This window comes from Hydractinia symbiolongicarpus, chromosome 2 (genome assembly GCF_029227915.1).
Source record: "Hydractinia symbiolongicarpus strain clone_291-10 chromosome 2, HSymV2.1, whole genome shotgun sequence".
Lineage (NCBI taxonomy): Eukaryota > Metazoa > Cnidaria > Hydrozoa > Anthoathecata > Hydractiniidae > Hydractinia > Hydractinia symbiolongicarpus.
In genome coordinates, this window is record NC_079876.1 from 5,811,023 (window position 1) to 5,835,254 (window position 24,232).

General features: G+C 32.4%; 2 protein-coding genes across 6 annotated transcripts; both read right to left on the reverse strand.

Annotated features, from left to right (window-relative positions):
• Nucleotides 1–535: 535 nt before the first annotated feature.
• LOC130628478 (uncharacterized) lies at nt 536–13,488 on the reverse strand. 4 transcript variants are annotated; one of them, XM_057441450.1, is made up of 8 exons: nt 13,184–13,488; nt 9,518–12,028; nt 7,607–7,677; nt 6,713–6,771; nt 5,516–5,546; nt 4,778–5,235; nt 1,418–1,496; nt 536–1,254 (listed from the first exon to the last, which is right to left on the reverse strand). In XM_057441450.1, the coding sequence occupies exons 5-8, from the start codon at nt 5,520–5,522 to the stop codon at nt 803–805; spliced, it is 996 nt and encodes a 331-aa protein (XP_057297433.1). In that variant the 5' UTR covers nt 5,523–5,546; nt 6,713–6,771; nt 7,607–7,677; nt 9,518–12,028; nt 13,184–13,488; the 3' UTR covers nt 536–802. The 4 variants fall into 4 exon arrangements, with proteins under 4 accessions (XP_057297433.1, XP_057297432.1, XP_057297431.1 ...); XM_057441449.1 differs by lacking the exon at nt 6,713–6,771 and having other exon boundaries at nt 554–1,254; XM_057441448.1 differs by lacking the exons at nt 536–1,254; nt 1,418–1,496; nt 4,778–5,235; ... (1 more) ...; nt 6,713–6,771; nt 7,607–7,677 and having other exon boundaries at nt 9,498–12,028.
• Nucleotides 13,489–18,490: 5,002 nt separating this feature from the next.
• On the reverse strand, nt 18,491–24,187 carry LOC130628561 (carbonic anhydrase 6-like). 2 transcript variants are annotated; one of them, XM_057441509.1, is made up of 8 exons: nt 24,082–24,187; nt 20,320–20,405; nt 20,150–20,200; nt 19,751–20,073; nt 19,580–19,675; nt 19,436–19,502; nt 18,911–19,083; nt 18,491–18,803 (listed from the first exon to the last, which is right to left on the reverse strand). In XM_057441509.1, exons 2-8 carry the CDS (start codon nt 20,369–20,371, stop codon nt 18,663–18,665), a joined length of 903 nt encoding a protein of 300 aa, XP_057297492.1. In that variant the 5' UTR covers nt 20,372–20,405; nt 24,082–24,187; the 3' UTR covers nt 18,491–18,662. The 2 variants fall into 2 exon arrangements, with proteins under 2 accessions (XP_057297492.1, XP_057297500.1); XM_057441517.1 differs by lacking the exon at nt 24,082–24,187 and having other exon boundaries at nt 20,320–21,148.
• Between the last annotated feature and the right edge of the window lie 45 nt (nt 24,188–24,232).

Sequence of the window (24,232 nt, forward strand, 5' to 3'; positions counted from 1 at the left end):
TTGTATGACTTGAGTTATCAAGCATCCAAAGAGCTGAAATAGACTGATAAACCACAAATAGTTCAAACAAACATAGAAAACACTGTCATTGAATATTTGTAGAACTTGCTTTGCCAGCTAGCTAGCTAGTGTGGGAGAGTTATATATATTAAACTCACTTATCGGGACTGTTTCTTCCATTACTGCATCCATATACAGCACAGTAATCATTTTTACCCATAACGGTCCAAATTCAATAAAATATATCTTGCTAATAATGTAATAATGTACGAATAATGTAATCGATATCTTTCTTTACTCAAGGCAACGCTGTGAAAGACCGTAAAATCGCTTCGCTGTTTATTTTCATCCCCAGAACAATCCCAGAATGCTTTGCGCAGTTCAAATTTTACGGCAACTGCGATATCGTCTATTATTCCGAAATTAACCTGCGTTCAACCTAAAAACGGAGGTCCGTAAAAATCGGGCCCTGCGCTAATTTTCCGAAAAAAGCTGCGCGCAACCATTTTGAACACACAAAATACAGCTATTATAACAGGAATTACCGCAAGCAGCAAGGAAGAAAGGTTTATAACTAAGAGAAATAGTAAAACGAATTAAGGATGGGTGCGAAAGCTAATTCTAGTAACGTCTCTGTGAGCATATATAAATAAGTACGGAAAACATCTGAATGTGTAGATGTTCATTTTGGCAAAATTTCTGTTTACTAAAATATTTTCTCTTCGTCAGTTCTAGCCTTCTTGTAATCCATTATGCTTTGAAATGTATATTCTTTCGGCAAACGATGCCCGGCATCAATTATCTACTTGCACCAAAATTTACCAGCAAATTTATGTAAATCATTTTCTTTGCTTCGGGAAAACACATCATAACGGTAAGTCATGGGTCTGACTCTCGAGGAGATTTGAGAAAGGATATCCAACCTTAACTTGATTTTGTCATATCGTATCAATTGATTTGTTAAATAAAATATTTCGTCAAATATTATACGCTTTTCTTCTTTTATGTTTGTGCAAAGAAAATAGCCGAGTAGATGTATACCGAAGGTTTCGGAATCCGTTATTTTGCTATCAGGCAAAAGAAGAGAAAAAAGATTTTTCTCCAAGTCTTTTAACTTTCCTTGTTGTTGCCACTCTTCCATAACTTGATGCAATTTTTTTCCGTCCCTTGGAAAATCTCCATATGCAGGATCGTGAAATAAACATCGCAAACATTCTTCTACGTCAAATATTAACTCAGCTTGACGTTCGCAATCTAAAAGCGTCAAAATAAACTGTAAGTGAACAGAAAGTGAAGAAGAAGATAATTAAGATACCCTTTCTTTAGTTCACCGTTAATTTGAATCTAGTTGTTTCGTGTATAAACTGTAAATTGTCAAAATGCAAAAACAAAATTAAACACGAAAGGGTTTTCTTACCAAAATTGTGCATTTCATAATTATATGTGGACAATTCGTCTTCCGAGAGTGTAATATCTTCGAATAATGTACACAAATGCTTAAAAATAAAGTAAAAGAAAAATATGACAATAGTAATTAATTAAGCATCATTTTTGTTCTATACATTTTTTTTTATCTTTCATCCAAAAGTTTCCGTTTTTAAAGAAATAATTTTTTCGTTGTAAGAATAAGTATATATAGTAATATGTGGAAAAGAAATGCTAGATTTGTTACTTTTTTGATTTTTTAAAAATCTGCATATTTTTCGGAAAACTAATAATCAGCAGCTGATGATCAAGTTATTCGCTTCGTATTTACGCAGTTTTTTGTACCGAAAGTATCATTCCTTTGTTATTTAAAAAAAATTTTCTTCGGTTACAAACCAGCACACAATGAAGGTTTTGTCAGCAATATTTTATTTGAAAAAAAAAATATTACATACAGGAAGATTATATCTGCACAGGGCTACGCAAATTTTGATGTTGAAGTAAAGAAAGTAATATTTGTATAAAAGTAAATAACTTCAATGTAGATACAGTTGAACTCACGTAATTTGAACTCCTATAATTTAAATAATCATACAAATCGAACGAATTCTCCGGTCCCTTCCGAGTTTACTCTAAAATCCTTATAAGAAAGCTCCTATAGTTCGAACTCATGTAATTCTAAAAATCATGAATTGAACAGTTTTAGTCTTGTGAGCAAATTTTGATCATGTAATTCGAATTTTGAAAATTTTCGTCCATTCAAAGTTCTAAAACTCAAATTTTTTTAACAATCGAACTTTACAATGAAATTCAAACTTTTCAAATAATCTCGTGAAATTCAAGCTTTTAACAATGGAACGTTCCAATAAAATTCGAATTTTTCAACAATCGAACGTTTCATTGAAATAGAATGCTTTGAAAACTTTGAGTGTTTTTGTTTGTCTGTTGACATTTTACATCATTCCTAACAATGGCATCTAAGAGAAAACACAATGAGGTGACTTTGAAATGCTTTAAAGGATCTGGAAAAGGGGCACTTGATCAAAGATGTAGCCAAGGAATACAATATTGCCACTAGCACACTGGCAACCTGGAAGGAAAATAAGGAAAAACTAAACGAAGTTTTAGAAAATTGCTCTTTGAAACGCTAACGGAGATTTAAAACAGATAAATACGACAAATTAAATGACGCTCTGTTTAAGTGGTTTAAATCATTGCGCGGAAACAACATTCCAATCAATAGTTCAATCTATGCAGAAGAAGCACACGAATTTGCAAAAGCTTTTTAATATGAAGACTTCAAGGCATCAAAATGGGTGGTTAAGAGGCTGGAAAGAGATGTAAATTATGTTTTATGTACCTTTACTGTCTTCAATCACTCTCCCGAATGTATCCCGTCATGAAAAATAGTCAGAACAATGGGAATCTTTTAAAGATATGAAATTACATTCGAGTAGGTATCTGGCGAATCAGAGAAAGTCACCAAAGAGATGACAGCGCCACGGGAAGAAACAACCCTCCCAACTATTCTTGCCAGGTACGATTTAAAGGACATCTTCAACGCGGATGAATTTGGTCTGTTTTACCAAGCCCTGCCTTTCAAGTCTTCATATTTTCGTGGTAAACGTTGCGCAGGTGGAAAATATGACAAAGTTGGCCTAACTGGTATGGCTGCATTCAACGCTATTGGTGAAAAACACCCGATGTTCGTGTTAGGAAAGTCTGTAAAGCCGAGATGCTTCAAGAACGTGCACAAACAATCTTCCTTGTCGATACCGATCTCAAAATAAATCATGGATGGATGGAGTACTTTTTGAAGAGTGGATACGAGAGTTCGACCGTCGATTAGATTCGCAAGGAAAAAGATTATTTGGTTGTCGATAATTGTCCTGCTCACCCGGAAGTCATAGGATTAAAAGCAATCAATTTACAATTTTTGCCACGCAACACAAATTCTTGTACAAGGCCTATGGAACAAGGATTATCAGGTATGTTCGTGTTAGGAAATTCTGTAAAGCCAAGATGCTTCAAGAACGTGCACAAACAATCTTCCCTGTCGATACCGATCTCAAAATAAATCATGGATGGATGGAGTACTTTTTGAAGAGTGGATACGAGAGCTCGACCGTCGATTAGATTCGCAAGGAAAAAGATTATTTGGTTGTCGATAATTGTCCTGCTCACCCGGAAGTCATAGGATTAAAAGCAATCAATTTACAATTTTTGCCACGCAACACAAATTCTTGTACAAGGCCTATGGAACAAGGATTATCAGGTATGTTTTCGCATGTTTTTTTGTGTTTGTAGTTGATTTGACAATGCTTTTTTTAACATCCTTTTACATAGCAAGGGAAGCCGTTGCAATTTATAAAATGTTTTGATTAGTTTGCCAACGCTCCCTGAACGTGAAAATGAAATCGATAAATGTGCTGTCGCTGTAACTAAAAATGAAAAAGTTTTTGGCCATATAAAAAAGGAAGGACAGGTCGATGTGCCAAAACAATCTTTTACTTTTTGGGACCGAATCGCATAAACAGAAATAGTGAGTGAGTATAAAGAGGTCGAGATTGTCGATGTCGATGCGAGCTTTAACAATGATAAGGATGGCTGTCCTGACGAGTTTCGCCACCGTCGCAATACCAGATTGAAAAAGCAATAGAGGCTCTGCAGAAACTGACGTTGTTTGAGACTGATCCAACGTTGCTGTCGCAAATATCCGATAAGATCAACCGTAGAAAATTGATAGCAGACAGAAAAATCATGGATTTTTATGAGAAAAATTGTTAAGTAAAAATTTGTAAGACCTGTTTTACATGAACATAGCAACTTATTTCTCAATTAGCTACTATGCGCCGTTTTACTTCATAGGATGTTACAATATTGATAATTAATAGCGCTGTAAACCCGTTAACACTTTCCCACCAAAATTCGACCGAAAAATGTCAAACTCCTATAATTCGAAACTTATGTAATTTGAATAATTTTTAAATCCTCTTGGACTTTAAGCACATTGTGCAAAAACTAAAATACAGACGCTACAAAAACAAACCAAAAAAAGAAATTCGCAAAATTGTTGCACACAAAACACAAAGTTTTATTTTTCAAAATTATCACCCCCAAAGTAAATTTTTGAAGAACTAAACAACGACCTAACCTTGTTTTTGTTTTTCAATCGTTTTTTTAATTGTTACGTTCTAGCGTTTGGTAATAAGAAACATTTTCAAAAAGTAGCCAAACAACTTGTTTTATTTAATGTTATAAAAAATGGCAGTCTCACGCCTAAAGTTTGTACCAAAGCAGTGACTACTTTGTCTGTTATTAACATTATGCACACACAAAGTCGTTTACTTACCTCTACCTCCTTCATGTTTTCTTTTGCACACCCAAGTGTGGAAAGGCCAAACTTTATCTGGTCTACAACATTTGACATGACATAATAAGGAACAACATTTGAAAAATATTTGATTCCATTCATCATGACACACAAATTGTTAATTGCACCAACTGCGTCTGGTTTCAAAATTTTGCTTTTCAAAAGTAAACAACGTAACGTGTACAAATCAAAGATCTCGGAATCTGAAATTCCCTTTTTTGAAAAAATCAGTGTTTGCTTATATATTGGAAAATCAACCATCTCTCCGTTTCGATATAGTTCCAGTATTGTGTTATATAACTTTCCACCATCTTTAGGAAAGTTTCCGTTCGCAGGATGGTGAAGCAAAGATCGCAAATAATTTTTTACTTCAGAGAGCAATGCTCCACATAAAATTCTCCAATTAGTTTTGGTAGGTACTTTGCTTTCCTTCATATCTAGTAAAATGAAAAACTATTAGCTACAAAAACAGTTTAGGACAAAAAAAGACAAACAGGATGAGATAATTTAAGATAAAAAAGACACGTGGTTTCAGTAGGCTCCTAAAAAGGTCTGAGTGACTTTTGGACAACACTGAACGAAATATCACGGTCATATTAAATAGACATTTTCTAATTTCGAGACACTCGATGTTAAATACGTCATTCACAGTATCTCAAGCGTAAAGAAGTTGTCGGGTGCAAAACTATTAAGATAAATACAAGGAATTATGCTTACTGGCCATTCAATAACTCCTTTTCCTTGTGTTCTAAAAGAGGTATGAAAGAAAAATAATTTACAAAGAAAGCAATATAGTGTTAACTGTAAAGAACAAATTAATGTTAATAGTAATGAATACAAAAAATATAAAAATTCCAAACTACACATTGTGATTATCAGAAGTAAATAAGTTCCATTTAGGTGCATCTAAACCTTTTAGTTTTAAATTTCTGCAAAATTACAGCCATATTTAGGGTGACTGTTCAACTAGAGCCTTGTGAATTTACAATATGTTTATTTGTGTCAATTAGGAGCCTGCTGATGCATAACCATCTTAAAAAGCTTTAAACTGCTCACACAGAATTAAAACAAATAATAAAATATATAAAATTTACAATAACAGGCACACAGTATCCCTAAAATTTTGAATTTTTATCCCGGACGTGAAACGTAGTTCTACGTTAAAATTTACCTTTATTATTACGTAATTCGTTATAGTACCGTTTTTTAAATATGTTTCTAAAAAAATAATAATGTGTATTTGAATTTCACACCAGAGCTTTAAGATTTTAACCGCTCTAATTTACATAACGGCCTTAAAGATTGTGTAAGTAGGAGTGGGTTTTACAAATTGTACGTTACGCCACTTGGCAGAACGTCATAATACGCCGGAGAACAAAATGTGTGAATGGTAAATGTGTGCACTCTCTCCCACTCCCAAAACTTACTTCTTATTATTTTTTCTAAGCGATATCTAAATACCCGAGTGGCAAAGCCTGCAATGTTTTTCTTGTTTTTTGCTAAGCGGTCTGCGGATGTATCAGGGGACCTGATTAGTCACTTCTTGGTTTAATTAACGTCTAAATATTTATATTGAAGTGCAGAATGATAACACACTATTCAAATTTCAAATCAAGGGAATGGAGAAACGAGGTTTCATCTCTAACCTTTGGAAGTAACTCCATGTAAGAAAGTTTTACCACACAAAGATTCATTTAAATATTCAGATTTTTTTTTCTGAATACAAAAGTGAAACGCATCAAACAATTAAATATAATAACAAAAAGCAAAAACTCTATCTCCACTTAGTGACTTAAGTTAATTTTTTAATTGTCTATATCTATATGCAAAACAGATGAGAGGGTTTGGTAACATAAGAGCAATAATAAAAATACTAAAAATACTAAAAATCACAGCGCGTAAAAACCATCTTACCTAGGCGGGTTAACTCGTCTTGGCAAGTTCAACCGAGTTCTGGACATGTTAGTTCAACTCTATGGTAAAATAATCTCGGTTTAGTTTGGAAAAAGTTTTAAAAAGTAAGGGATATCTCACAGAATTTCTAAATGATGCTTTTTGGCCTTTTTTTGAGACACACAATAGTAATTTCCACCAGAATCTTGTTCCAAAATGCAGAGTGCTTTGCATAAACTATCCCAGTTAGCTCAGCAGGGATGAAAGAATTTTATGTCGCCAGTCAGAACTGAAATATATAGTGCTTGATTAAAAAACTCAAGGAAACTTACTCATTTTCTACTATGACGGGATAGCTGCCTAGTTGGGTGCTTCTAGTAAGCCTATTTTTTTTGCGCTCTGCCAAAACAACATAAATTTAGGATGGCCATGTTGTATCGCAGTGCGTAAGTAACTATATCATATAATCTAAAGTGGGATGTTTGGAAAGGTTAAACATTTAGGGTGCAAAATTCGATGACAATCCGCCGCGGGGCTGGCCTGAAGCAGCGGGGGTGGGGAAACTAAAAAAGCAAGAAAACTTTGCCCCTTCAGTTACATCAACCAACCATTAGATTTAAGTAAAAACATTGCATCAATAATACATCTACTTAAATTTTCTTTTATATAAACTTTCATCTTGCAGAATTTCATTGTTTCCAAGAAAAAGATTTTGCTTCCTGCAAGTCCACAGGGTAATAATAAGATTATATCCTTTTAAAAAATAACCGTTCTTGTAAACATTCTTTCGAGTATAGGTGTGGATAGCCAACTATATTATCTGTAACGATCATTCTCCCCCATGGAATTGTCACGATAAATTTCCAAATTTTCATTATCATTTTCAAGTGACTTAATTAATTATGTGTTCATTACCTCGTATTTATCAATCTCTCCATATTCTGTGTCCGTCGACAAAACGTCAGCACAATCAATTTTTTGATTTCCTAAAAAAATGTACTGAATGCACAAAACATCATATCATCAAAATTACATCATCAGGTCAATACTTTTTCTCAAACCCGTGTTAAAAGCTCACTGAAATCTGACATAAGGATATCTGTTTTTATTTTCCTCGTCTTAACCTGATTTATTCTTATTTCGTTAATAATAATACGATTTTGATTGGTTAAATACCTCTAGATTAATCGAAACGGTTGAGCCTGCATACAATTCTGAGATTGTTAACTCGAATCGAAAATAATTTCTGTTATTAACTTGGTAGAAAAAGGTTGATAAAGCATTTAGAGATAACAATGATTAATGTAAAACGTTAACTCTGTTGACGCGATTTTCTAACGTTCGCAAGAAAGAAAAAATTGTTATTATGTGTTACAACATAAATTATTTAGCTTATAATTGGAGGATCATATATATCATATCATGATTTTAAAACCTTTTGTACATAACTATGTATCACCATCATCAGTATTTTTGTTTGAGCATCCTGTTATTCTGCACATCACATTGTCAAAGTGATGATTATTACAACTTGTTGTTTATCCTGCCAAACTATTCTTCTCCAATGGTTTATTCGCCACAGATGATTAGAGTCAGATTGTTTATCTCCGTGTAAATATGACTTTTTTTTGACACGAATTGGGATTGCAAAAAAAGAGGGGAATACTCCATAAACTAATGATTTTGTGCTGTACTCACATTGTAGGACAAAAACATTTTCAGGAAAAGAATTTGATTTTAACCTTATTCGTGCTTATTTTCCAAAAAAAAATTTTTATGGAATTTTGACGAAACAACACTTTTTTATATCGAGTAAATATTCTTAAAAAAAATTTACTATAAATTGTTTTACATGTTTTTGAAAGCTTTATGTGACTTATTTCGTGACTTTGTGAATCTATATATGTGACTTATTTTGTGTTTTTATTGTTACTAAATTCACCGCATTCAAAATCGTTAACCAAATGCAAAGCTTGTGCTTTTGTTCTCTATTTCACCAAATTTGATGACGTGATCACCAAAAACGCTGATGTCAACAAATTTTTTTTACACATTGTTTATTTATAGCTAGACAACACTTGTGGTCAGTTTCAAGTCCAACGGACAACGATTGTAGAAATTACACAGGGGGTGTTCTTAATGTTTGAAGAAGCCGAAAGTAATTATATAAAAGATCATGGACAGCATGCCGCATTAATTAATAAAATTCACACAAGGCCTATATTATTAGTATAGACAGACTAATAGAATTAACAAGTGATTTAGGCAAACAGAGAGGTTTTGACTCAATAAAATGGAGCAAGTTGTATTAATTTTTCATGCCTTGTAATATTAAACGATTCAATTACCTGATGGAAAACACGGATTAACAAATATCTGAATTTTTTGTGTATTTAGAAAAGTCAATAGTGACATAAACAAATTTTCATCACTTTTCACATTTATTGATCACATGCGAAGCGGATTTTATATATATTAATATGTTTGAACACACAGAATTAGTCCACGTTCCATGTAGGAGGATAATACTATTTTAAAGAATTTTTTTTTTTAGGTGAAATAACAAGAATCCATTCATACTACTACACAATCGAAATAACTAGACTGTTAACAGTTACACTGTAATTGTCTCGTACCTATGTACACTTACAGCTGCACATATTTGTGCTGCGTCAGGCAACATAACCTTAAGTATATTTAAGACATTGAAATTGTTTTTTTAGTGAATACGACAGCATAAAGATTGACCAAGCAAGAAGGTATAAATGTAAACATTGGAATATAAAGTAGAACGGGGTATTAAGGGTAAATATTTTTATGTCTTACCTTGGTCAACATCTATTGTTAGCACAAACCATGGCAGCGTTTCTGCAATAAATGCGTGGACTGACCCTATTCGTGCAATATCAACTACGTTAGATAATGTTTGAGAATGTGAGTTGACAAACTGTTCTACTGAATACAACATCGTGGCTAAAAAGCATATAATTATTATTATTATTATTAAACAATATTTATACAGGATTTTTTACACTTCAGTAAAATGAACTACTGCTATCATCATGTGTCCTGTCAGTAAAAATATATAAAAGAAAGAAAAATATAAGCAAAAACTATTATCTACTAAATAACCACTCATGAGTTAGCTAAGAAATTAATATAAAACGCATGTACGTACCAAGAAAAGAGAAAAAGAGAAAAAAGAAAAATGTGAAACTAGAATGCGCAAAAGTTAGAAACAGAAGCTACCTAAATAATTACTAAAAACATATAAAACATATTTTAAAAGCGAATATTTACATAAAATGTTGATAAACTAATTTTTTGAACTGAAATAAGTTATCACAACAACGTATTTTTAATGGTAAGTCATTGTATAATGCTGCACCAAGATATTTGAAGGATCTTTTTCCGAACTCCAATTTTATACGTGGTAATTTCACTAACATATTTCGATTCCGTGTGTTAATTGAATGCTCGTTGATAACAAAATAATTATTGAAATTTTCGCAGATAGTGCTCGTTACCAAATAAAAAATCATGCCCATTATGAGACTGTGGATATAAAGTGTTCACATCTGGAACCTTTTTTGATCCAACAAATTATATATGATCGGCTATATGATTTGGCGAGCTAGTTTATTATACGTCTATTATAAGTCTTGTTTTACTTGGAAGAAAAAACAGAATTTGTCAAACATCGCAAATAACATGACCACAAACAATTTGAATAAAGATAATAAATTTAAGTGAAAACCTTCATCGGTATATGTTATCAGGGTAAAACAAGAGTAACCGTTTTGCCGTTGAGTAACCGTTTTCGTTGTGTCAATAAGTATACCTTTGCGTTCAATAGTATGGGGACTCAAACAGTTTTTAAACAACTAACCTAAGTTTTTATTTATCTCGCTACATTCTTCTAATTGAAGTTCTTGTGTCAACAATGTTTCCACACTGCGCTTTAACTTACTCACAAACACAACCGAATGATAGTAGCCATCCTCTATAAGGATTTTGACCTCTAACTGGCCGTTCAATGTTTCAATTTTAGTACACGAAGGACTTGTGTCTGCTGACACCTGAACAGTTTCTCCAAATATTTCCTTAAAAAACACATGTTTAGAGCTGATCATATCTTTGAAGGAAGTATTAAGTATTTGTATTTCGCGTTTGTTGAATGAACTACGATCGTTTTTTACCAAGGATAACATGATATGAAGTGAACCAGTATCTCAGAACGTAAACCCTAATGTAAGTTCTGTTAGGTTTATATCAGTAATGTTACTAAATTTTTCTTTCAACTCTGCAAACATTGCTTTCTCAAGTTCGGCTTTTTTCAACCCACATATACGTACATCAAACTTGAAGTCGTTGCTCAGTTGTGCTAACGATTTATTCACCACCTTCTCTATAGTCATCCTCATCCTTGAATTCAATCCTTTTAATTTAGCGTTCTTGAGAAAACTTCCTAAGTCGGATATTTCTACCACTGCTAACTTGCTGATGGATAATTGAATTGAAATTCTCAAGGTTGATTTATTCATCTTAGACAATATTTTATCCATCTTTTCTTTAATAGCGAAAACATCTTCTAAAATTCTAACTCTTTCTTTAAATTTTTCTAACAAAAATGTTATTGAATATTTTTCAATCAACCTGATATCTTCTCTTATTTCAAAAAACGCTTCATGGTTTATCCAGGTTTTCTCAAAGTTTCTCCAATTTCCATTTGTGTGCAAGTATTCATATAAAGCAGTTAAGGCCCTAATATTTTCCTGTATTTTAGGGCTGATAGCTGAGAATTGTGATGTGTGTGCTCCTATATTTCTGGTTTTCCTCCCAGTATTCAAGTTCTTTGTAAGAATGTGCGAAAGACAATTTGATAATGTCCTACAAAATCCACAGTTATTGCAGTCTTTTTTTTTTGCGTTCTCTAGCAGGATATTCTTACAATTTGACTCACAAAAGATACAAAAGTTGTGATTCTTCCATGAAGGGAGACCTTGAATCTCTGTTAAACAAGCAAAGGACATGGTAAAGTCAAATTTTGACACATCTAAATTTGGTTTGGGAGTTAAGTCTCTTTTTGATTGTATAAAGAGATTTTCCCTATACTTATCTTCTTTCTTCAGTATGTGCTTTCTTGGCAGATGTGGCAGGATCTTTAATAGAATGTCGCAATTTTCATCTAATACATCCCCAGTTGCTCTAAAATGCAATACCATCAAAAATCTTTTTAACAATTTGCTCATAACTTCTTCGTAAAAATGTTTTTCATAATAAGAAATCGAGCTTGTTCATCCTGAATCACGTAATTTGGTAGATCCATGTTATTTTCTAAATTTAAGATGGAAAGTACTATAGTAAAAATAAATGACTTACACATATTACACATAAAATATACATATCTTACATATAATAAATACACATAACTTTTAAACAGAATTGATAACTTTTAAACAGAGTTGAGCTAGTCGCTGCAATATACGAATAGTAATATAAACATTTAACTGAGTAAACCATTTTAAAAGAAATATTAAACCAATTCTAAAACCTTTAAGGAGCTTAAGAAAAGCTATAGAACGTGGCAATTTAACTTATAGCTTGTATGTTACTCACAAGTTTAATTCTCGCCAACTGTGAAACTGCTTCACATCATTTTTTTCCCACCAATTGTTCCATATTAACTGACCAAGTAAAGACGGTACTGTATAATAATGCTGCTTAAATAATGTCGTCTTGGTTCAAAAACAACTGAAAAAAGCGTTTTCAGAACGTTTGAATTATTTAACTATATTCAGTGACAAGAAGAGGCAACTGATTATGGCGAAACAACTCTTCAATTTACAGTAAGAATGTGCGATTTCTAATGGGTGGTCACATCTAACTAAAAATCCCTTTCACAGCTTTTATTACCCGTCTGCCGTTCGAGATCACCAAAATGAGTTTATGCTCCATCATTCTGTGATTTTACTGCATTATGCAATGAAAGCAATGATTTAAAATTAACATTGAAGGAGAGCTTACTGATTTACTGAAGTAAATCTCATTTCAATAGCATCATTACTTTACTGCCTTTAGAGCTATTCTAGCATGATTTTTTTTTAATTTTGTGTCTAATATTTTTTACTTTTAATACTGAATTTTTGCAACTATATTTTCCGAACGCGAAAGAGGTTAAGTAAAATATGTTTAAATAACCAAACATTCGAATTAATCAGCAGTGAACAGGAACGTTTTATAAAAACAAGTTACTAAGAAAATTTGTTTGACGTATGTATACAGTACACTCATATGTATGAGTAGTTACCGATGATGCAGTCGCAATAATTCCCCCTAGCACAAATAATTTATATCGTTCAAGAAAAAGGCTGAAGTCACTGATTATACAAATTATACAAACTTTAAACTAAAAGAATAAACAAGTATAAGTTTGAAATTTATTATCCCTAACTCTTAAGGTTGCTCAAAAGAAGAAGAGAAGAATCAAACCTTGAAACGCGTCAAGTAATAAAAGCAGCCAAGTTCAGCTCTAATGTGGTTGATCAACAATTTAAACACGATTCTAACCTTCAAAATCATATAGTACATGTTTAAAACAAGTTTTTCCAGTTAAAACATAATGAATAAACACTGTTTTGGAAACAAATAGTGTCTTCCAAACCAACAAGTTTATTGCGTATACCACAAATGTGAATTTTCATGATTTCTTTAATTCTTTAATAAATAGCCATACTTTTTTTATTGCCAAACGTTATAATATGCAGTTTTGTGTTTACTACACAACTATCACTTTCATAAGAAAACGTTTACGTGTGTCATTTCTCCTACTTACGTAACCATGAAAACAACACTCCTTCCCACATGTTTTTTTTGCTAGTTAGGATTATTAATAAAAAAGCTGATGACGATGGATGAAAGCACACATTGTTTTTAAATACACTTACTAACAAATATTTAAAGATTCGAAATTAACAGCATGTAAGTTCTAATGTTTATATAAAAGAGATGTGGTGGAAGACTTGTTGGAATAAAAAGACAAATAATTTTTTAATATAACAAACAATATAATCTATTTAATAACAGCCGCAAGAAGCGAACATACACGACATGCGATATAAAACGGACGGACGAACCAGTGGATTATCCACAAACCACCGACTAGTCTCATAATAATAACCACTCGGTATCTGTTCGTGCGTCAAAATGATACCGGAGTAGCGGCAGCGCGTTTGAAAGCGATGATTTAATTACCAAGAAACTGTAATAATTTAATACGGCATTACCGTGTCGTTTAGTCCTTACAAAAATTCAACATAATGTTCAACCCTGGTCAAAATGAGTGTAGCGGTACTTAGTTTAATGCTTTAATTTATACTCTTTTTGATCATTACACCTTTTTATTTATTTTCGTTTTTAATGTTATCATATGTTAAGATTAAGATTACATCACGTTTTTTAGCCATGTATTATATTAATACCAAAAGTTGTCTGTGGCTGAAAATACTGAACTGAAAATTTAACGATATTATGAAAGTTAAAGGCCATGGCAGTGCACTTTTGAGGCCGAATAACTTTGAAACGAGTGGAGATAACTGACGTTATCTCCTGCGGGAACGACCTGGAATTAAAATAAGACTAATTTTCTAAAGCTGGGTCAATCCATCCAGACGGATTAATGACGTCATCAAAAATTTTAATCTCAAAATTGGCTGCTTATGGTTTTGATAGAAAAAGTCTTTACCTTATGAAAAGTTATCTCTCTGGACGTTTTCAAAGAACCAAAATCTGCAGTTCTTTTAGTGAGTGGCTCTCAATTGTTTTCGGCGTTCCACAAGGTTCTATTCTCGGTCCACTTCTGTTTAATATATTTATAAATGACTTATTATTATTTATTGAAAAAACTGATATCTGCAACTTTGCGGATGATAATACAATCTACACTTGTGGATCTCAATTAAATGAAGTCATTGCTGACCTTCAGCATGACTTAAATAACGTATTAGCCTGGTTTGAAAACAACCAATTGGTTGCTAATCCAGCAAAGTTTCAGATGATGTTTTTAGGTTGTCCACACAGTGATACTTTGTCGCTAAGAATAAACAATTACTTCCTAGTCGCATCGAAATCTGTAAAATTATTAGGCATTACTATTGATAGATGTCTCACTTTTAATGAGCACATCTTTAATCTATGTAAAAAAGGAAATAGCAATGTCAGATGTCTTTACAGAATAAGACAATTCATTAGTTTTGAACAATCAAAGTTATTGCTTAATTCTTATATTTTATCAATATTTACCTATTGTCCCATTATATGGATGTATTGCAGTGCTGTGCAGTATAAATTAATCATTTCAACACACAAACGTGCATTGAGAGCTGTAACAAAAGACTATCATTCCAGTTATCAGGACTTGTTGATAAATTGTAACTGTGTGCAAATTCACGAACTGCATTTACGTATAATCTGCATAGAGATTTATAAAACATTAACAGACAAAAATCCGTCATTTATGCAGTCTATTTACGCTATAAGACGTATCAGTTACAATTTGCGCAACAAAAATAGTCTACTTTTACCATCCACAAGTTCAACACGCTTTGGTACTAGATCTTTTTTGTTTCGAAGTTGTTTGTTATGGAACTCTTTGCCTGACAGAGTGAAGAGTTCTCTCTCCATCAAGAGTTTTAAAAAGGAACTTATCTCACTTAATCTTTCAGATCTGCACATGTAGGCTACATGTGTCGGCTATTCTCGTCTCTTATTTTTAATGTTTGGTACATCTTTGTGTTTTTTGTTTATTTATTTTTTACTTTAGTTGGTGTAAATTAGTATTTACCATTTACTATGTAAAACCAACTTTAAATAAATGAAATAATAAAATAAAAAAATAAGTGCAAAGTCCTACGGCTCATCTCCACTTGGTGTACTATTAAGCGGTTAGGGTATTTACTGTTCATTTTTAGCATACAATACAGTAAGAAAATGAACCTAGACTTAAAGGCGCGTAATCACACTTATCGAAAATAATTAACATATACATTTTATTTATTTAATTCAAAGTTCAGACGGAGTTATGGCTTTCCTAAAAATTTGAAGATATAAAACCAACTAGAAATGGAAATAATGGTACTTTAATATCTTGAATTTATTGGGGTTTTTTCCAGCCGCCATATTTAACGATCTTGTTGATCTCTTATTCTTGTCTAATAAGCGGGCCGTCGCAAAATGTTCGTGTGAAAACAAACGGCCTTAACTTTAAATGAGCTAGGCATCGTTCACCATGCTGTTTTTTTGGCTTGTTGTTTCTTTGCAAAATATGGCATCAAATAGTGGAAAGTAATTTTGGTTCTCTTTAAAAAAGCGGCCGCGCGTAAAAAAATCCGTATCACTTTCTCCACTTAGATACAATTTTCTTCTATTCTATTCGTCATTGTTTTTGGAGACCAGAAGAAAACAGAAAGAAGAAATTACAGCATTGCCTTGTGGTTATTAATTATGATAATTAATGCTTATCACGCTCTTTCTTTATTTATTAGCATGGCCGGAATTACTGCATATTATAAGCCAAAAACCTAACGGGGGAGAATGCTCATTGTAATAGTTGAAGATAGTTGAAGCACTATGGAGATAATTAAATTTAGAGCATGAAAGGAGAAATTCTGAAAATTTATGTATTCTAATTGTCTAGATCTGATACTGTCCCCATAAGGAAACGACTAACTGTTTGAACAAAATCAAAAAGTAAGACAGCTAGCGAAGTGAAGTTGTCTTCAGAAACAACAACAAGAAGTGGCCAAGTTAAGAATAACACAGAAACTTCGATTGATTTATCTGATTTATCATGTTTTGAACTTTGTGGATGCATTTATAAAAGCATTACGATGGAAACACAGCTACGGATACTCTCCCTCATTCATTATTTTTTCTGTAATGGCATGAATCCAGCAACCGTGTGATTGATTTTGCCGTGCGGTTATTATCGCATAATGAAATGCAATGTCGGTTCTGTAGGCGAAGTGAAATTGGGGTGAGTTTGTTATTTCTATAAAACATTTGGACATGTTCTGGTTTTTAGTTTTCAATAAAATTTTCAGGATAATGTTTTCTTATGTATATCTTTCACTTTTTATAATAAAATAGGCACCTCTAAAAAAAGTTGCCTACAAGGAGATTACGCGCCTTTGAAAGAGTTTTTTCTTATTGACGATAAAATACAAAAAATCTGGCTTATCCGATGTGTAAAAGAAACAAACATCTTAGTTTTTTATAAAACATTTTTTTAATTCGTTACCAATTTAAATAGCCACCATAACTCCTCATATTCGCCCTCTACCAAATTATTCAATTTCAATGTTTTAAGCATATTACGACTTTTCGAAAATATGACGTTGCTCACATTTAGAAAAGTCAGAGTAGCCATGAAATGAAATTCAGTTTGGAACTTTCTAGAATCATACCTAGTTGCTGTTAGCTATCATTTTAAATCAACCAGATCGGATCCACATCTTTCTTGCCTGTTCAGAGTGGCGCAATATGTGGCGCATCATGTGAAAAATATAGCTTGAACAAAAAATATTTTTTTGTTTAACAGGTAAATATCACCATGTTCCCAGCAAGATCCGAAGGAAAAGCCAGTAATTATCACGTAACAGAAAAGTAATGAAATTGTTATGTCTTCGACATCCATTTCCTTTGCAGCCATTTGTCTAGTTCCATAGTATATTTTTCGCAGGTAAAAGACAAGAAACAGCTACAGAAAGTATTATATAACTGTTTAAAACCGGTATTCACTGGCTAATTAGCAATTGTATTTTTTTATATTAACAAAGAATTATATTTTTTGTAAAGTAAACGAGTTGCCTTCCCGCCTGAAACGCTGTAAATAATAAGAGTGTTTACAGACGAGTTTGATTAATTCAAAGCCATTCCAGTTTTCAAAAGCACTGTGCATAATTTCGACAAAGACATAATGGCAGACATACTACTAATTAAACAAAGTTGTTAAAAGTTTGTTTGGGGTACAGTTCTTTAAAACGCTTTACTCAAGACAGTCGATAGGTATATATTTAATGAAGTTACACAACCATGTTTTCTTCCAATATTTCTTTACCAGTTGGTCACCTGTTTTGCGTTTGGGGAATAATATTTGAAAGAGAATCGCGAATTTAATTAAAAAGTCGCTCGAAGTCGCTCTTACATGTACGACTTATCGGCACTAGCGCGAAAAGTATTCAAAAGATTAACTAACTAAGTGAGTGTCCAGGCTGGTGTTCACTAGAGTGAAATAAGCAATAGGAAATTAAAAAAACTTCGAAAATTGGAAGATGCTATAAACCCCTGCAAACCCGTTTTTCTAAACTAGAATCAAATTTGAAACAGTTGCTGCTATGGTGTAGAAAATCAAAATAGTACCAGTAAATGTTAGCTTTTTTCACCACTTTAGCTTTGAGGTCAATATAAACTTAAAATTTGTCCTAAACCCTTTGAAATCAATTTATGTTAACCCTATTTGGTTTGGGGGGATTCTCTATTGACGGATTTTCGGGCAATTTTTTGCAACTTTTCATGCGAACTATGTAAAAACTGGAATATACTGGAAATTTTATTTGGCTTTCAGAAAATTTACACAGAATGTAAGAATTCGCTCTAGAACTAAAGTAATTGAATTTTAAGCATATAGAGGTATTTTGAAAATATTTCAAGCTTTTGATGACGTCATCGACAAAGTGCTGATATAAGCAAGAATTTATTCCTGCCATTTTGTTCCTTTTGTGACGTACTATAAGTGTGGCAATTTTTTTTTTTTTTTTTGGGGGGGTCTAAAAAAATCGAGAAATCCGGATGTTTACGTTCCACAAGGACAACGACGTAAGTTTTAATTATTCGCACAACAGAACCTCACGTTACAAAGATTTATTCTCTTTTTAAGAATTGTAACAACACTAGAAGAGACTATACGTAATTACTAGTACCAAAATTTTCTTGTTTTATGCTTTGGTCTCATGTTGACTCCGTACAACTTCCGTCCATTTGTTGCTTGTACTGGCCGATAATTTCCGTACATTGGTAAATTTTCACAATCCAGAACTTTATTAATTGCTCGTAGCTAAAAATAAAGAAAGCGATCAAAATGTTATCTTTTTGCTTAATTTTGTACAGTTTTAAAAGGTTGAGAGTTTACACTTGCAAAAAAACATGAAGAAAGTTGCTTACATCTCGGAGGTTAATTGTATGCACACGACTGGTAAGTACAACCCAATCAACATTCTCAGTGCATGGTGGTGTGGTCAACGAGCCACGGTAGTTGACATATGGTGTACGTTTCAAGTTAGCACGGCATGGTATAAAATTAGCCAAAGGAAATGCCGGGACCTTTACACTGTTCCCTATGAGCAAAAGTTATGTATTCTAAATTGCTCTTTGTTTTTCCTATTCGGTATGGGAAAGGAGGCTCGAAAATGGCATATTATTGTCCAGAGCTTTCTCAAACGCTATTGTGACAGGTAATGGTAGTTTTCCCGATTTTAAAATTTCTAGTGAGGTTCCCCAAACAATGCTCACGTCAGCAATAAAGAAATATGTTAAATTATTTTTTTTTGTCTACTTTAACTGTACCTACTTATCTCTCAGGACTTTTGGACAACGGTCACTTTATGCACCGTCCATCCGCTCTTTCAAGGTCCAATAAAGTCCATGGCAAATAGGGTGGAAGTCAAATTATTTTAAAAATGCCAGTACCTTGTTGATTAAGTTCACCCGCATGACCACCTAACTGCGAAAAGATTGAACTCGACCTTCTCCATACCTGAAATAAATTAATGAAATATTCTATTATGTTTGAACAAATATTTTTCTCGTAATTGTCTTACTGTTACGCCTTACTGTTAGTTTCAAAAACACTCCTATGACAAGCAGCCCATCACTGTGTTGAGACACTTCTGCCAGCCTGTACTTTGCATTTCGATGAACAAGGTGCATCTAAAGAAAAAAAGTAACATTGTAGCTACATCGCTTAAACACACGTGTTGGTTGGTCTGTTTAAAATTAACGTACCTCGCCTTGAAAAAACTTTCTATTTAACGAATGCTCGGATCCTTTTTTTATAGGTGAGCCAAAGTGGATATGCGCTTGGATTGGCACAAATTTATTTCCACCTTTCTTTAAATAATAGAGAGTGCTTTCTGGAATATCAATAACAAGCGTGTGTCCATTGTTACTAAATGTATAAGTTTCTCCAGTTTTTGGTGGCTTGTTGTAGTTGTGAAATGAAATTATGTTCTTTCTACTTGTTCGAATTGTTCGTGAAAGGTCAATGTTTATCGGCGACTGAAGACTGCCAGCACATTGGGGATTAGTTTTATACCAGTCTTTTGGTCCTACGTATAATATTGAGGAAGTTGTAAATAGTTATAAAAAACATTAATGATCTGCCAGATACTGCGGTAATCTTACCATTGAGTTTCCCCCCTTTGTAATTCCAGTCAGCAGTGCAAACTTCATCGCCTATAACATTAGAAAAGAACTCACACATTTGTGGCGACTATACAAACATTAATACTTACAATATTAAATATAAGAAAAAATAATGGTAGATAAAAAGGGATGAGACTTTGAAAACTTACACTCTACATATGCAAGATATGCAAACATAAGGATGGTGAGGATTTGATACATTGCGCCTTTTTCTGTGTATCATACGCTGAAATTGCTAGAGGAAAATAACCATTAAGTAGCAAATCTGCTGGACAGGCGCAATAGCTTTTGTAAGGAAATCAAGTGGGAACACATACTTCATGCTTTGATAAAAATTACACAATCTTAAGCCGATTTAAATTATATGATATAAGAACATCTTAACAACGCTACCTTATGGCTTTTGGAAAAACCGCTAGCTATCTAATGACTTACAGCATGTTTAAGCTTGAAATCTACTTTGTGATATTATTTAATAGCCTTATACTAGTAACCATTATGCGTAAAACCAACTTCAAAAAAAGAAGAATTTAAGAACCAGCTTTAGCCAGAAAGCGTTACATTGCTGCTAGACAATATTTTCGATGCTAACTGCATGTTATTAAAACATTAGGCCCTTGGTGTTAGTTATAATTGATTTGACATTAAATTAATGTCTCTTTTTAATAATTCATTTGTCTGTTCTTGTAGCTCTCATTGCTTTTTTCCTACCGCATCACTAAAAGAAGTCATCCTTTTTTCGTTTTAAAGAGATTTAAGAGACGTTCCCGTGATACCAGAACGTCTTAAAGACGTCCTTATTTAGTCTTTTTCAAACGTTATACTGCCAAGGCAGGTCTGCTTCGAATAATTTTAGCCTATGCGTATTAGGATTTTAGTAATTTTAATTCTGTTGGAGGTGTGACAAACCAAAACAATGATGAAGTATTTAATAGAAACTTGATATTTCTATCATTTATATAAATAAACAGTTTAATAAGAATAAAATAATATCACATACAAGCTTTTATATAAGCAACAACAACGAAAATATTTATACATATTTATATATATTTTTATATATTTATATATATTTATATATATATTTATATATTTATATATATTTATATATATTTATATTTATTTATATATATTTATAAAAGTTAAAATATTTATAAATATATGTATTTGCTTAAACTATATAAATGTAAAAATAGGTAAGTTTCTTCACTTTTCTGTCGTTATGTGTAAGAAGTGACTTAAGATACCATAATCCTGGGACCCTGTAAAAATATTACAAAAATATCGCTCTTATTTATGGGATCATTGGGTAAATGGAATATTTTGATGCGTGTGGTGACACTTTTCATTATTGACCATAAACCAGACCTCTTAATCATAAAGTAATTTGCAAACTTTGGTTCCGGATGATAAGACATTACTATACAAAAGTCAGTTGATGTGCATTCCATTTGTAATTGAGTTTGAATGAAGTAACCAGAACCTTTTCAAATAATCTCTAAAGGACCTCCTGAATTGGTTGCTGTTGTTTTAACTTCCAACATTAAACCAGAACAAAGTTAGTCCATCAGGACTAGCACCATAAATTTTTCTGATAGATGATCCACTGGTAATTGTCTGAGTTACTTTGGTTGTTAAAAGTAGCTCATCTTCATAATGGTGACATCTAAGAAATTTTTTAAGTTTGTATATAATAGATCACTCTCTTGTAGATCTTTCTTTACCAATTTCCAATATGTGTCAAATTTTTTGTTACCGTATATTCCAAGTAATGCAGGCTAACGACTACCTGTTATTTTATTTTTTCTAAGAGACAGCCATTCATTTGTAACCATTGCCATAATTCGAACTTATAGTTGGATGAATTGGCTCTGTACTTGTGAGTTAGATCTTAATGTTATTTTTATTTTGTTTTAACTGTTGCTGAGTACTATGTAAAATGTCCTTATAATTTCTAGTTTTGAGAGATTTACTCGTACATTTTGTAAAAGTATTTTTTCTGTTATCAATTGCACAGTTAATACTTTCTTGAATATTTACAATTTTTGTAGTTGGAATTTGGACAACACTGCTATCATAAGTTTTAAGTGCAATAATGGTCAGCTAAACTTATTTCAGAAAGTCTAGTGTATTTAAATTATAGATGTTCTTTGAAAGATAAATTTATGAAAGATATAAGACTTCACAGCAATGTTGTTCAAATGGCTTCTCAATTTTTTACTTTATTCTGTTTTTTATTTAAATTACGTCAAGTTTAAAAGATGAATTTTCAGGATCAGCAGGAATCATTGCAGCATTGTTAATCTTATCTGACCGTGTTCTTGCTGATTTCAGTTTAATCACGTGAAGGCATCACAGGAGTTGATCCTTTTATTGTTTTTGGATGTCACTTTTGTAACTGCTAGGTACATGTTAATGACAGTATTTTTTCGTTACTTGTATAAAAATATTTTAGATAAAGCAACAAGCTAGTACGTAACAACGTAAACCGCAAACTCCAACTGGGCAGTCATAATGCCCAGTTGGAAGTAACTACTGGCATCTTAACCATGAGATTTTTTTATTAATGCTTGAAAAAAATATCTCTCTCTGAATGCTTAAGTGTTTTTACTGATACTATTTTTCGGCTGGTAAGCATTTTGTAATCATTTAGCTGTTGCCCTATACTATCGTTTGTTGAAAGCATAATCTGAAAATATTAAGGAAGTCACTTTGGGGTACAAACCTTCACTTGGGTCATATGGAGTTGTTTTTAAGGAATATTAAAAGGTATAAGACTGTTGGAAGACTAATCATTCCTTTCTGTCTTCTTTCTCAATATCTGAGCTAATGATGGATATAAACTAAACCTGTTAACCGTAACTCGTAGTTCATGGTCAGAGCCAGTTGTGGATAGAACACACTCGACAAGCCAAGTAAAACATTCTCCTTTCTTTTTAAGTGACATTCTTGTATTTATCGATACAGTAAAATAGATACAAACTATTTTATTGAGCCCTGAAAAAAAAATAATAATAACTTAAATATTTTAAAAAGGTAAAAAAGGTTTTGATAAAAACAATTAAAAGCATCATTAATAACTTCCTTCATTTAGTAGAGATACATTTAGTAGTATTAAATATACTATGTGTCAAAATATTTTAAAAATTTCTCAGAAGGTCTCGCATAAGTAATTCGTTAAAATTAATCCTTCATTAAGCATTCAGAGGAAGATATTTTTGTCAAGGCATTAATAAAATTCCTTAAAACATTTGGCACCATGGAAGAAGAAACTTTTCTTTGAAATTTCCAATTTTAGTCTAGGTAGACGTATGAGTGTGTTTTTATTAATAGTGTTGTTTGACATAGTATCAAAATAATTCTTCAAATGTTCACACACGTCTCCAGTAATACATTTGAACACATGTTGACAAATACTTTTTCGCATCACATAAGCAATCGGTGGAATGGTTTCGTAGCAGGTTTTCCACAAAAAATGATACAGACTGCCCTCTATGAAAGTAAGAAGGTGTGTTACTATGCTAGAGAAAATTTGCGTTTTTATTTTTGCATATTCCGTTTTCTTAGTTTTGTTTTTGGCATTTAATAAGTTAAAGATAAAAAAGGCAAAATAAAAGGACTGTAAACTTTTCTTAATATATAGTTAATCTAAAATATTTTTGGCTTCCTCGTTTCCAAACCTTATCATGGAGCATTTGAAAGAGCTCTGAGGAGGAAAGTAATCATGTTAGTACAGTAATTTTCCGTGGGTTGTTTTTTTCTGATTTTAATGAAGCTTTTTCAAGGAAACCATAGGAAACCAATTATACTTTATTGTTTTTTTTGTGAAGATATGTTAATAGAACATAAAATACAGAAAAGCGCAACGTTTTCGAGAAACAAATCTGCCAAGTTTCGTTTCGGTGACTTACCGTCGCTGATGGTGTTAGTTGATCCTCTACGACTAAGAAACTTTTGATTGACGTAATTAAGAGTGTCAGATTTGCTTGGTGTATGCTTTTGTTTGTTTGTTTATTTATTTTATTATTTACCTATTAAGTTAGTTATTTATGTTTATCGTTT

Coding starts and splice junctions, on each gene's coding strand:
- LOC130628478 (XM_057441448.1), bottom strand. CDS start 11,943: ATGAGCAAATTGTTAAAAAGATTTTTGATGGTATTGCATTTTAGAGCA.
- LOC130628561 (XM_057441509.1), bottom strand. CDS start 20,371: ATGTATCAAATCCTCACCATCCTTATGTTTGCATATCTTGCATATGTA. Junction 19,503..19,579: donor GAGTGTTTTTGAAACTAACA/GTAAGGCGTAAC, acceptor AATTTATTTCAG/GTATGGAGAAGGTCGAGTTC. Junction 19,084..19,435: donor GGGTGAACTTAATCAACAAG/GTACTGGCATTT, acceptor TTTTGCTCATAG/GGAACAGTGTAAAGGTCCCG.